This window comes from Neoarius graeffei, chromosome 28 (genome assembly GCF_027579695.1).
Source record: "Neoarius graeffei isolate fNeoGra1 chromosome 28, fNeoGra1.pri, whole genome shotgun sequence".
Lineage (NCBI taxonomy): Eukaryota > Metazoa > Chordata > Actinopteri > Siluriformes > Ariidae > Neoarius > Neoarius graeffei.
This window is the reverse complement of record NC_083596.1, coordinates 13,087,913-13,102,709: the sequence shown is the minus strand read 5'-3', so window position 1 is coordinate 13,102,709 and position 14,797 is coordinate 13,087,913. Positions and strand designations below refer to the sequence as shown.

At 42.1% G+C, this 14,797-nt stretch overlaps 1 protein-coding gene across 1 annotated transcript in view; it reads right to left on the bottom strand.

The window, feature by feature from the left end:
- Window positions 1–32: 32 nt before the first annotated feature.
- Window positions 33–14,797, bottom strand: part of dqx1 (DEAQ box RNA-dependent ATPase 1) — a 46,502-nt gene continuing 31,737 nt past the window's right edge. The window contains exons 7-13 of the mRNA XM_060912240.1: window positions 13,928–14,027; window positions 11,933–12,091; window positions 6,400–6,591; window positions 6,060–6,185; window positions 2,253–2,443; window positions 1,976–2,166; window positions 33–1,858 (exon numbers count right to left, since the gene is read on the bottom strand). Of these exons, the coding sequence (XP_060768223.1) occupies window positions 1,663–1,858; window positions 1,976–2,166; window positions 2,253–2,443; window positions 6,060–6,185; window positions 6,400–6,591; window positions 11,933–12,091; window positions 13,928–14,027 (1,155 nt within the window). The 3' untranslated portion in view covers window positions 33–1,662. The remainder of the gene's footprint in view (window positions 1,859–1,975; window positions 2,167–2,252; window positions 2,444–6,059; window positions 6,186–6,399; window positions 6,592–11,932; window positions 12,092–13,927; window positions 14,028–14,797) is intronic.

Here is a 14,797-nt window from a genome sequence, read left to right as displayed (position 1 = left end):
TTTCTTAATCTACGCATTCTTTCGGTAAAAAGTAGCACAAAATGTGGTATTTTATTACATAACCCCACACACATCCCCAAAAAAAAAAAACAACAACCACATTTCATTAGCAGGTTTGTGTACAAGATGCTGTAGAAATACAGCTTGGTTTATCCAAGTCTATAGAATTATTCAAACAACGACATGGGAGTGAATATACAGATTTTGTTGTGCTGTATTCTAATAGTATTATGGGAGAAAAGTATTTACACACAGAGCCTCTTTAAATTAACAGAAGTAGCCACAGATTGTCCGGGGAAAAAAATAAAATACTACAAAAAAGTATGTAGTAGAAAAAAAGTCCTTCACCAACAATATAGAAGCATCATTCATCAAGAGGGTTTACGTAAACAACCCTGAGAAGAATCCAGAGATCAATCTCAAGGCTCAGGTTACCCTGAATTATTATTATTTTAAAAATATTTTATACAGCCATGAAAAGGGAGCACGGAAAGGACTCAAGTTTTATCTCTTCACAACAGACAACTAAAGGCAAAATATACAGTCTGGATTATAATTAAGAGATTTGATGAAGCTGAAATCTCCATCTCAAATCTCAGTAACTGTAGCATTAGAAGTTAAAAGCATGTGGTCGAACTGTCAAACAAAGAATTACAAACTAGTTTTTGTTTGACGAGCTCAAGTCTTGACGTCGTGCTCATTATTGCTTGATGCATTTCCAGTATTTAAATAGATCTTTCTGTCCTGCGTCGTTTTTCCAGCAGTATCCAAAGGACGTCAAATGAACTTGCCTGTACTAAAGCGAGCACTTCATAGCAAAACTGAAAGAAACTAACTGAAAAGGAATCTGTACAGATTCTGTGCCGTGTATTTGTAAAGCTGACAGGGCTTTCCCCAGGAATATATATATATATATCAGAGCGGTGCTACTGATGCAGAGCCTGGCCCATAAGGGCCGGCCCGACCCAGAGAGCCTCAAAGGCTGCTGGGGGCATGCGCTCCTGGAAATTTTAAAAAATTAGAGGCTTCAAAATGGTGCATTCTGGTGGCATCTAGGGCTGATTTAGGCACAATTCAACATTATTAAATTTGCCGTTTTTTTTTTTACCTTGTCAAAATATGCAAGGAGCAAAATTAGATTTGAAATCAAACCACTTCGTAGCACGCCTCTTTATTTTCCAATTCCAGGAGGCCAGGAACAGAATAGAGTTCAAATCACGCAACATCGCCATCTAGTGACCAACACTGAGAACATGGTTTTATTTATGGTTGCGAATGGCAGTCGGCACACGCAGTGAAACCCTTTATTTTCACTTCTGGGTTGAGTACCAGGATAGTCTAGACCTACATATAACATCATCTTCCGATTTCTATAGTTATTACTCATTTTCCGAAAGGAATAAGAGATATTTAGGTGCAGAAAGTACTCTACATTGTTCAATTTACGGTATTGGGTTTGTCTGTTTTTGGTGTGCAAGTGACCGTGGTTTGGAGAAAGCCCTGGTTGAATTTGCAAAGGGCACATCCCAGTATAATTTTGTCCACCGCTTTCTTTTATGTGCTACACCAACCCCAGAAAGAGTGACTCTATTTTACATGTGATATACGAGGCTCAGGAAATCCCAAAGTGCAACGTGAGGGTCAGCCGCACCCCTGAGTGCATCACTGCAGCACACACATCTCTGTACTGTACTGGTCTCGATGCTCTCCTGATCGCTCTCCGTGTGCTTTGTCTTCAGCCTCTCCGTTCTCCTGTTCTTCTGGTGGGAAAAGACTCTGTCTGATATCCATTAATAAGTCTCTGCCTTCGCTGGGAGGAAGGTTCTCCAAATAGTACTGCGGAGCCAATTCCACCAACCTGTAGAGGAACAGTTATAGTTACAGCAGCCCTTCTTTAGCTGAAATGGCAGCAAAACATTAAACTGTGCAAAACAGGGTTTTCCAGGACCTCAAAAAAAAACCAACATATCCTCACATGTGTGGATGAACTACAGAGACGGTACGGATGCAGTTGTCATGAGAAATAGTGAAGTCGTGATAGAGGACCCAGCTGGGAGGATTAGGACGTGGCCGGCGGCTCAGGTACGAGGAGAAGGGGTGCAGGTGAGCTACATGCCGGTGAGTCAGCAGTAAGTAATTCCCCAAGCCGTCTACATCATGGGCAACCTGACGAAAAGGGTAGCGCAAAGCTTCACTGATGGATATCATCGCACACTAATGATGTGCTTACAATAACGTTTAATTCGTGCTACCTTCAGGAAGAACCCGGAGACGAGAGCCCGCTTTATATTAGTAGTATTGTCCTGGCAGCCGAAGGCAGGCGGCGAAACGGGCAATTCAATTCGCTGCATCACCTCGAGTAGCTCCGCCCTTATAGCCACAGCCAATCGCAATGCAGAAGCATTCAGGAAGTTAGTGTTACACCAGGCTTCATCCTCATCGTCTATTACAGGACACACAGAAAAAAAAAAAAGCTTTTGACACAGTGTTTACACTTTGCTTACAACTATTGACCAAATTAATAGCTGGGGTGTACACTAAATTCAGTTCTACAGAACATATCCTGTGTTTGACCTACAACCCCGATTCCAAAAAAGTTGGGACAAAGTACAAATTGTAAATAAAAACGGAATGCAATAATTTACAAATCTCAAAAACTGATATTGTATTCGCAGTAGAATATAGACAACATATCAAATGTCGAAAGTGAGACATTTTGAAATTTCATGACAGCAACACATCTCAAAAAAGTTGGGATGGGGCAATAAGAGGCTGGAAAAGTTAAAGGTACAAAAAAGGAACAGCTGGAGGACCAAATTGCAACTCATTAGGTCAATTGGCAATAGGTCATTAACATGACTGGGGATAAAAAGAGCATCTTGGAGTGGCAGCGGCTCTCAGAAGTAAAGATGGGAAGAGGATCACCAATCCCCCTAATTCTGCGCCGACAAATAGTGGAGCAATATCAGAAAGGAGTTCCACAGTGTAAAATTGCAAAGAGTTTGAACATATCATCATCTACAGTGCATAATATCATCAAAAGATTCAGAGAATCTGGAAGAATCTCTGTGCGTAAGGGTCAAGGCCGGAAAACCATACTGGGTGCCCGTGATCTTCGGGCCCTTAGACGGCACTGCATCACATACAGGCATGCTTCTGTATTGGAAATCACAAAATGGGCTCAGGAATATTTCCAGAGAACATTATCTGTGAACACAATTCACCGTGCCATCCGCCGTTGCCAGCTAAAACTCTATAGTTCAAAGAAGAAGCCGTATCTAAACATGATCCAGAAGCGCAGACGTCTTCTCTGGGCCAAGGCTCATTTAAAATGGACTGTGGCAAAGTGGAAAACTGTTCTGTGGTCAGACGAATCAAAATTTGAAGTTCTTTATGGAAATCAGGGACGCCGTGTCATTCGGACTAAAGAGGAGAAGGACGACCCAAGTTATTATCAGCGCTCAGTTCAGAAGCCTGCATCTCTGATGGTATGGGGTTGCATTAGTGCGTGTGGCATGGGCAGCTTACACATCTGGAAAGACACCATCAATGCTGAAAGGTATATCCAGGTTCTAGAGCAACATATGCTCCCATCCAGACGACGTCTTTTTCAGGGAAGACCTTGCATTTTCCAACATGACAATGCCAAACCACATACTGCATCAATTACAGCATCATGGCTGTGTAGAAGAAGGGTCCGGGTACTGAACTGGCCATCCTGCAGTCCAGATCTTTCACCCATAGAAAACATTTGGCGCATCATAAAACGGAAGATACGACAAAAAAGACCTAAGACAGTTGAGCAACTAGAATCCTACATTAGACAAGAATGGGTTAACATTCCTATCCCTAAACTTGAGCAACTTGTCTCCTCAGTCCCCAGACGTTTACAGACTGTTGTAAAGAGAAAAGGGGATGTCTCACAGTGGGAAACATGGCCTTGTCCCAACTTTTTTTGAGATGTGTTGTCATGAAATTTAAAATCACCTAATTTTTCTCTTTAAATGATACATTTTCTCAGTTTAAACATTTGATGTGTCATCTATGTTCTATTCTGAATAAAATATGGAATTTTGAAACTTCCACATCATTGCATTCCGTTTTTATTTACAATTTGTACTTTGTCCCAACTTTTTTGGAATTGGGGTTGTACCTCAGAAGTAGCAACCTGTATCGTCAACAGATTTAACAAGCAAATATATTTCTGTGTCGATTGATCTAAAGCAAATACTTGTCTGTACAGCATAATTTCAACTGAAGTGACAAGTGCTACTTTGATTACTGTTCGTACTGAAAGGTGTCTTTAATAGCAAGTTCAGCAAATGACATATCATATACCGTACATCAACATGGCTGCTCATAGCATAAAGTTGCATTACTTAGTTAAATGTTTAATAAAATCTACACATCAATACAGTTCATGGTTTAGAGAAGGTAAATAAATCATACTCATCACTCATATCATTAACCTTAGCCAGCTAGATTGTTGCTCAGGGACAAAAAACCTTTATAAAAAGGCACCCATGTCTCCCCCTGGCCTTTGTGGTTCAGATGCACAGAGGTTGGAAAACGCTGAGCTCCGACATCCGAGTTAAATCAAATGCATCATAAGCCTCACGTCTTAACATCATGGACATACGTTTAGGGGTTTTGCTGGTGGTGCAATGAAAACGAGACCGTCAATGACGGTGTAGCTCACTCCGGCCCCGTCTAGTCCAGAAGGAACGATCTAAAGTGGGCCACTTTGTGCAATAAATGTTCCAAGCTATATACATCCTAGGAATACCGACGCATTTACCAGAAAGAATCCAAAATGGCGAGGAATTTACCGAGAAGAAGCGATTTTTGTTGAACTGCTCATTAAAGGAACAGTCCACCGTATTTCCATAATGAAATATGCTCTTATCTGAATTGAGACGAGCTGCTCCGTACCTCTCCAAGCTTTGCGCGACCTCCCAGTCAGTCAGACGCAGTCAGACACGCTGTCACTCCTGTTAGCAATGTAGCTAGGCTCAGCATGGCCAATGGTATTTTTTGGGGCTGTAGTTAGATGCGACCAAACTCTTCCGCGTTTTTCCTGTTTACATAGGTTTATATGACCAGTGATATGAAACAAGTTCAGTTACACAAATTGAAACGTAGCGATTTTCTATGCTATGGAAAGTCCGCACTATAATGACAGGCGTACTAACACCTTCTGCGCGCTTCGGCAGCGCATTGATACGGAGCTCAGATATCAATGCGCTGCCGAAGCGCGCAGAAGGTGTTAGTACGCCTGTCATTATAGTGCGGACTTTCCATAGCATAGAAAATCGCTACGTTTCAATTTGTGTAACTGAACTTGTTTCATATCACTGGTCATATAAACCTATGTAAACAGGAAAAACGCGGAAGAGTTTGGTCGCATCTAACTACAGCCCCAAAAAATACCATTGGCCATACTGAGCCTAGCTACATTGCTAACAAGAGTGACAGCGCGTCTGACTGACTGGGAGGTCGCGCAAAGCTCGGAGAGGTACGGAGCAGCTCGTCTCAATTCAGATAAGAGCATATTTCATTATGGAAATACGGTGGACTGTTCCTTTAAGGCTTAATTAGTCCATAACTTCATTAATAATTGTAATGAAGCAAATCTGGGTAGAAGTTATATGCACCTTAGGTACCCCTACCTTCATGCAAGAAAGAATCGAAATCAGTGAAGAACTGAGGGAGAAGAAGCGATTTGTGTGGGAACTGCTCGTTAGGGCTTAATTACTCCATATCTTCATTATTAATTGCTATTATGCAATGGGTGGACGCTATATGCACCCCAGGCAGACCTACCTTCCTGCCAAAAAGAATAAAAATTGGTGAAAAATTGAGAGAAGCGACTTGCATAAAATGTGGACGACAGACGACACGATGGCATAAGCTCATCACCTGTCAGCCAAATAAGCCAACAAGTGTAATATTAACTCTTGCGCAACTTTGGTTGGTGTAACAGTTAGAGATTTCTCTCTAGAAACTGTCCCTAATTATGATATTTAGTGAAGACCTGTTGATGTTTTGCCATGACTCACGCTCTAGGTAGGCGTTGTAGATGTTAATGAGGGTCAGATGGTCTCCATCTGGGTGTAAAAGGGGACGTCTATGAGTTAATGCTGCTTCCTCTTTATTGGATGGAGGAGTCACAAAGCATGAAGGAGCTATGAAAAGACAGAAAAGAAAGTATTTATTTACTTCGGTAGTATCTAGGAAACAAGACGACAAAATCTGGAGAAGATCAAAAGCAAGTTCTGAATGCGATTAAATAAAGGCAAGTGATCTGAAGATACTGTTTAAAAGTAAGATGACGGAATGTTCCGGATCTCCCCCCTCCCCACGTATGCATGTGTGTAATTGGGTAGACATGCTGCTCACCAGTAAGCATTGCGGCAATGGTCAGAAGTTCACTGACACAGTCAAACTCGCAGGCTGCGATAAGGGCTCTGGCCAGCGGTGGCTCCAGAGGCAGCTCGGACATGATGATGCCCACCTCTGACAGGTTGCCATCATCATCGAGAGCAGCCAGGTAATCCAAGTCCTCAAGAGCCTGCATCAGCGCCTCTGGAGCTGCAGAGACAAACAGATACGATTTATCTTAAAATTATTTACCCCAAAATGGCTGCACTGATTTGTTCGCAATACAAAATATCATCGGTTTCAATCTGTTACTTTACAATGGAACAAAGCACCAGGATTCTTGTGGACCCCCCCAAGAGAAAGAGAAGGGGGGGGGGACCCATGATCAACTGAGCTTCTGCTCACTTACGCATCCGCATCCCCCCCCCACTCTTATACCCTGTCCACACTAGGGATTTTGTACCGATACGATACTACTTTCGTACTGCAACACCTGTCCACATTAGCAACTATACCGGTACTGTAGCGGTATAACTGTAGCGGTACGAAACCCATACCGGTACAGTAGCGCTTCGCTGTAGTGTGGACAGATGAAGCGGTTCTGTATCGATACAAATATAATGCGCAAGTGCAATGAACCATTCCTACGTCTTCCGGGTTATTCATACAATACAATACGCCCGTGCTTTCCAGCTGTAAATAAAACGTCAAAATGGCTCAAAACGACCGTGGATCTACATGGAGCAGAGAAAGGGAGGAGAAAGGGAGAGGGGGAAAGGGAGAGAAAGGGAGGGGAAGAGAAGGAAAGAGGGAGAAAGGGAGATTTGTTTTCTTTGTTTCTCAACTGCCTCGTGCGTTTTATACGATTCGACTGAATAAATGACCACCAGAAATACAGACTGTACATTGACAACAAAAAGCGCACACACGTTGTTTCATCCGCCATATTCTCGGAAGGAAGTTACTCGGTAACCACGGAAACATTTCGCGCACGCGCATTTCAACTACTGTGAAAGAAAACCGCAAACATTTCTCGCTAGTGTGGACAGATGCACTAAACTGTACCGGTATACTTTGTATCGATACAGTTATACCACTATAGTACCGGTATATATGTGAACACAGCTTTACTTATATCAGAATGCAAGCAATCGAAGGAATAGGACACTTATTATGAACGTTGACTTCAACAAATAATGAACCCTGAAACGACTAAGTAAAGAGCAGTGTCTCTCCCCAGGGATTTCAAATAGCATCCTGGTAAACCGTCATTTTGAAACAGCGTCAAAATCCATGCTATATGTTTCGTAAATACATTCAGTCGGTAAACAGGAAGTCGATGTGCGACAGACCTGAAAACGGTATATAGGCCGTAAGGTGAACCCCGAAAAGTCTTTCAGAAACAAGATCCCACTCCGACGTCTCCGAACTACATAATATCCAATTCTTAAAAATGGACGTATTATGAAATGATGTCATCAAAAAGTTCTCACCTCGTAATGCTGTCAATTTTTCGCACGAAGGCTTGAAAAAGCGAACTAATGTCATCGGCGCAGAATGATATTTTGGCACCGCGGAATAAGATTTCGCTACAGAACAGGTTCCACGGTTGCTGACGTATCCCATAAACACCCGCGACGTAGCCCCATTTCGTAAACAAGAGACCAACATGGCAGCCGCCACAGCCTCGTCTAGCAGCAGTGGAGGAGAGGAAAGTTTGGAAATAACGGCAAAAAGGAGAAAACTTCTTGCACGTAAGCAGTGCTATATGCATATAGCTTCTGTGAAGCACGGAGTGACCCAGGAATTTACCTTCAAACGGTGGAATACATACCGGGACGGTATCCGACAGTGGCTGCAATAATGAGGTCATGTGTGAAAAAAAACATAGGTGCACCATCACCTGCTGGAAACGGGTGGCATGTTGAAGATGGAAACCTACAGGTCACCTGGATGACACAGAATCCAGCCCCTGACTCAGTTTTACACATGATCCACTGTGGGTGCAAAGAAAGTGCCTATCAGACTGGCAGATGCTCTTGTGTCTCTGCAGGAGTCTGTTGCACGGACTTGTGCAGGTGTAGCAATTGCTCAAATATGAAGGAGACAGAGGACAAGGAAGACGACCAGTGCCCTGACAGTGATGACGAGGAGTAGCACCTGACTGAATGTTATAGTGTGTGTGTGTCTTCCCCCCCTCTCTCTTTCACCTAGGTCATTGCCTGGATGCTGACCCCTGCCTTTTTGCACCGTGCCACAGGACTTTTATATATATATATATATATATATATATATATATATATATATATATATATATTTTTTTTTTTTTTTTTTTTTTTTTTTGGTGTATATATAAATTTGCATTTGTAATGTGTATATATCACTGTTTTGTTGTTTACATTTTCTATTAAAGTTTGCAATTTGCCACATAGTTCTGTTGTGTGATGTATGATGACTCAGTCTTGCATCTTCTTTGTTGCCGCTGCTGCAGGTGCATAGTGCTGCCTAGTGCGTTTACCTACCTCTACTGTGCCGCTGCATAGGTAGTGAATACTTGAATCCCTGCCATTGTGCCTCTGAACTGAGCAATAGAACTGCAATATTATATATAGGTTGTATTATTATTATTATTATTGTGTATTATTATTCCTATGGACTCTTCTCCTTCCTGCACAATTTCTTAAATCTTGAGCTGAAATCACACGCATTGCCTATATATTATATATGCCATTTTATGGCTAATCCATGGTGTGTATAGCCCACAATGACGAGTCAATACTCTATTCCATTACTGCCTGTGTAACATTGTAGGTCTGTTTTTCAAGCAAATTGTTTTATGGTTGATCAGTACTTTATAGTTAATAACCTAAGAGAATGAATACATGAATGGTCCTAGTCATAGACCATTACACCATATTTTGTACTATAATAATGGTGATAATAAAAATTATTTTTATTCTAATAATAATATAAACACTTCAATATACCACATATATGCAATATTGTCTTAGTGATGTATTTAAAGCACTATTTAGGACTTAGAAGACATTTCACCCACTTTGGAGGGTGTTTTGGAGACTTTTTCTACTAATGTGACTGTAATTACGCAAGCTGTCAGCTGATCTGTGGTCAAAAATCGGCAACGCGATTGGTCCAGACCGGTCACGTGATGTCCCGACACGTCATTTATAGAGGAAAATACTTCGCCACGCGATCGCTCGGTGCGAGGAATTGACAGGATTATAAGGTGAGAACTTTTTTCGCCACACTTTCTAGTACTCATTCTTAGTTTTAAAATAAATATTTCGTAGTTCGGAGACGTCGGAGCGAGATGAAACGAAAACGGGGTTCACCTTACGGCCTAATACATGGTACAGAACCCCAAACTGAAGCTTGATACCAAACATCAAGCAGTTGTGATTTGTAATTGCTGAGGAAAAAAAAAAAAAAAAGTGTTTACAAAATTTTTGTAAATCCATGCTGTAGGTTTCATAAATACATTCAGTTGGTAAACAGGAAGTCGATGTGCGACAGACCTGAAAATGGTATACACGGTATAGAACCCCAAGCTGAAGTTAGCTACGATTTGTGGTTGCTGAGAAAAAGGGTGTGTTTCTGACTGACGGAGATACAGACGGACAGAGGTAAACCAGTATACCCCCCTCCTTCGGAGCGTATTTATTAAAAAAAATAAATAAAAATAAAAAGCCTTCGGGTGGTCAGATGTGACACTTGCTGGAGAAAGAAAGGCCATGCTCATTAAAACAAGAGCATAATGGACACTGTGTTTACAGTGTTAATTTATTTATCTTCATTAAATGCTTTATTTTGTTCAGGGACTCTGGTTTAAAATCAACCAACTAAACTCATTGTATCTGTCTGCAGTATTTCCAAAATCAATAAGACTGTGGGAGTGGGTGGGATTGGATTAAAAAGTTTTTAAAAAGGGCTATGCGCTCCTCAACATAATTTCATGAATATCATGATAAAGTCCAACAGTATGGTATTTTAATGACCCCACATTACCCACCCTTAGAAAACAGTGTGATGAATTTTCCTATAGCCCGTCTCATTTCTTGAGCAGTAACTGCCTAACGTTTTTTGTTTTCTTTCCCCCCAATCCACTGACTAAACTTTTTGAGGAAAGATACTATGCTGTCAGTTCTACGTTTATTTTCACATTGGTCTGATAAAAACCAGTGCATTAAAAAGTGTGTACACTGTGTGCCAGTAATGGTGACCGTGAAGGATCTATTAACTAATTAGATCTGCTGGTTATAATTACTAGTTCTATGGGCCCTTTTCACGTGACGTCACGACAAACGCGGCCGCCATTTTGGATATGTACTACCAGTAGTTTACCACAGCCAACATTGAGGAACGGCAGCAAAGAAAGTGTTTATTTTCAGCAAGACTTCCATCATGCCACTATATTGTTGTGCACCTGGATGTAGTAACCATCAACAAACAAGGCAAGGGTTATCATTTTATCAGATCCCGACAGAGAAGATGGACAGCGGCCATTAACAGATTGGCAGCCCTCGGCATACCAAAGCTTGTGTAGTGACCACTTTGTTGGAGGTAAGACGAATAAAATTAGCCAGAAAAGGCATTACATTGCTGTTAACATTCTGTGGCGGTGAGTGTATAACCAAATAGGTTAAAATAACCCATTGTAACCTCTTTGTTCTTCTGTAGTAGCTATTGTTGACTAGCTAATGTCAACAACATACTAGCTAGCATGTTACTGTAGCAATGTTTACGTTCAGTCATTTGGATGACTGTTAAAACCTTTCAGTCTCAAGTTTTTCCTTTACTGTATTTACTAGTTTACTGTAATTATGATCCGGCAGCTATTTACACCGGATCCAGTGTAAATAGTTGCCGGAGCCAACGGCCGAGGTTCCGGAGCGCGCTCCGGCTTGCTCCCCCTCAAATTAAGCAGCGCGCTCCGGCTTGCTCCAGAGCAAGCCGGAGCGCGCTGCTTAATTTGAGGGGGAGCAAGCCAGAGCGCACTGCTTAATTTGAGGGGGAGCAAACCGGAGCGCGCTCCGGAACCTCGGCCGGAGCACTCCTGGAGCGCGCTCCGGAACCTCGGCCGGAGCACTCCTGGAGCAAGCTGGAGCACGCTCCGGAACCTTGGACGTTGGCGTGTATGTGTATGGTGATGGGTTTTTAACGACATAGGTATACAGATCATGTGGGCCGAAGTCAGGTAAAGACGAGGGCTTCGTGTACTTCCGTACGTCAGTGAACAATCCTGGTGGAAGCAGGTAAACGTCGTTCTCTCAGCCCGCTAACCTCAATTTTTGCAAATACCTCTCCCTCTGCTCGCCCTGTAAATGCCCTACGTCACTGGATAGTGAAGGTGTTTTCTGCATCTCGCTCCTTTTTCTTTTATGTTTTTCGTTTGTCGCCTTCCTCGCATTCAAACCGATTCGAGCCGAAGTCCACTACATGTCCAAAATGGTGGTCGCGTTTACGAAGGTCACGTGACTGAAAAGGGTCTATAGCCAGGTAAGAATAAAAACAGTATTGTCAGTAGCCTGACCTGGTCGGTCCAGGAACTTGCACTGGCCCATGTCGGCGATGTCCAGTCTTTTGAGAAAGAGGACCAGGTGGCTGAGGTTAGCCTCGGTTACTCCGGGACACCGGGCTTCAGGCATTCCCTCCTCATACAGGGATTTGGGGTACAGACGAAAACACACTCCTAAAACAGACAGTAAACTGAACTTCAGTTTTGTGGATACAGTGCCTTGCAAAAGTATTCATACCCCTTGAACTTTTTCACATTTTTCCACCTTACAACCACGAAGTTAAAAGTTTTTTATTGAGATTTTATGTGATGGACCAACACAGAGTAGCACATAATTGTGAAGTGAAACGAAAATGATAAATGGTCTTCAAAATTTTAAACAAATAAAAACCTGAAAAATGTGGTGTGCATTAGTATTCAGCCCCCTGTACTCTGATACCTCTAAATATAATCCAGTGCAATCAATTGCCTTCAGAAGTCATCTAATTAGTTAATAGGAGTCCTACTGTGTGTAATTTACTCTCAGCATAAATACACTTGTTCTGTGAAGGCCTCAGTGGTTTGTTAGAGAACACTGAAGAACAAACAGCATCATGAAGACCAAAGAACTCACCAGACAGGTCAGGGATAAAGTTCTGGAGAAGTTTAAAGCAGGGTTAGGTTATAAAAAAATATCCCGAGCTCTGAACATCTCAAGAAGCACTGTTCAATCCATCATTCAAAAATGGAAAAAGTATGGCACAACTGCAAACCTACCAAGACATGGCCGTCCACCTAAACTGACAGAGCGAGCAAGGAGAGCACTGGTCAGAGAAGCAGCCAAGAGGCCCATGATCACTCTGGAGGAGCTGCAGAAATCCACAGCTCAGGTGGGAGAATCTGTGCACAGGACAACTATAAGTCGTACACTCCACAAATCTGGCCTTTTTGGAAGAGTGGCAAGAAGAAATGTAGGGGACACAGCAAACATGTGGAAGAAGGTGCTTTGGTCAGATGAGACCAAAGTTGAACTTTTTGGCCTAAATGCAGAACGCTATGTGTGGCGGAAAACTAACACTGCTCATCACGCTGCACACACCGTCCCCACTGTGAAACATGGTGGTGGCAGCATCATGCTATGGGGATGCTTTTCTTCAGCAGGGACAGGGAAGCTGGTCAGAGTTGATGGGAAGATGGATAGAGCTAAATACAGGGCAATCCTGGAAGAAAACCTGTTGGAGGCTGCAAAAGACTTGAGACTGGGAAGGAGATTCACCTTCCAGCAAGACAATGACCCTAAACATACAGCCAGAGCTACAATGGAATGGTTTAGATCAAAGAATATTCATGTGTTAGAATGGCCCAGTCAAAGTCCAGACCTAAATCCCATTGAGCATCTGTGGCAAGACTTGAAAATTGCTGTTCACAGACGCTCTCCATCCAATCTGGCTGAGCTTGAGCTATTTTGCAAAGAAGAATGGGCAAAAATTTCAGTGTCTAGATGTGCAAAGCTGGTAGAGACATACCACAAAAGACTTGCAGCTGTAATTGCAGCAAAAGGTGGCTCTACAAAGTATTGACGCAGGGGGGCTGAATACTAATGCACATCACATTTTTCAGATTTTTGTTTAAAATTTTGAAGACCATTTATCATTTTCGTTTCACTTCACAATTATGTGCTACTCTGTGTTGGTCTATCACATAAAATCTCAATAAAAAGCTTTTAACTTCGTGGTTGTAAGGTGGAAAAATGTGAAAAAGTTCAAGGGGTATGAATACTTTTGCAAGGCATTGTACTGCTTTTCTCACCCTATACATTACACTACTTTGCAAGCATTGAAAATAAAAAGTATTAAAAAAAAAATAAAATTCTGCTGAGTTCAGGCACCACCATTTTAAGTTAAGGCTTTCCTGTTTTGCAATTTTATTGCATTCCAGGCCTCAATTTACCACTGCGCAAGGCAATAAAGAGAAGATAATCATTACTAGTCTTCTGACTGTGGTAATGGTGTGGTCATGAGAAAGCCTCACCCGGCAACGTGCTGTTCACTTTCTGAAAGCGGGCGTCTGCTTGGTGTTTGCTGATTGGCCGTTGAACCTGGGAGTCAGCTCGAATCTGTGGACTGTACACCTGGATTTTTCAACAAGAACAAATTCAAAAAGAAAAAAAAATTAGGAAGAAAAAAAAAAAAAAAAAAAGTGATTTTCCCACTTCCAAGGATTTATTTGCCTTCACTACAGATTCTTTAAAAGGGTTTTGGAGTTAAAATACTATTCATTTGAAAGAGAAGCCTGTATTAGAGTTATTTTGTTAAAGAAAAGGGAGCCACCGAAAAGAAATTATTCATCCTAAAATTGCAGTTTTCAAAACGACGTTTCATTCAGGTGCCCAGTGCGTCCTGAGTTTTAGTTTCAGCCTGCAATTTTCCTCTCAGTGCACCTCTAGTAGTTTCTACTATTAAGTGTGACATTTCAATGAGTGTGTTTAATGTTTATTGTATAAAATTAGTCTAGTAAACTAGACCCACCCGCCTAGCGGCCAAAAATATTTTTGCCTAGCGAATGGGTCTAGCCTCGCACCATATAAACAAACACCCCGGGCATCAAATCGTGCCCGCCAATCACAACGCAAGGTTTTTGTTTGGATTCTTTGGGCAGGCTTTTGCAGGAGTGACGACAAAGCTGCGCGACGCTGGAGAAAGCGCAACAGGAAAGATGGCTACGGCTAGTGAACAGCGCGCGTTTGACTCCGCTTTGGAATCAGTTTTAGAAGAATTAGACTTGGAGTTTTCGTTGAAACATGAGCAGGAAGAGGCTCTCCGCTCATTCCTTTTCAAGAAGGACGTTTTCGCTGTTTTGCCGACCGGCTATGGCAAAAGTCTGATCTACCGCTCGTAGCCA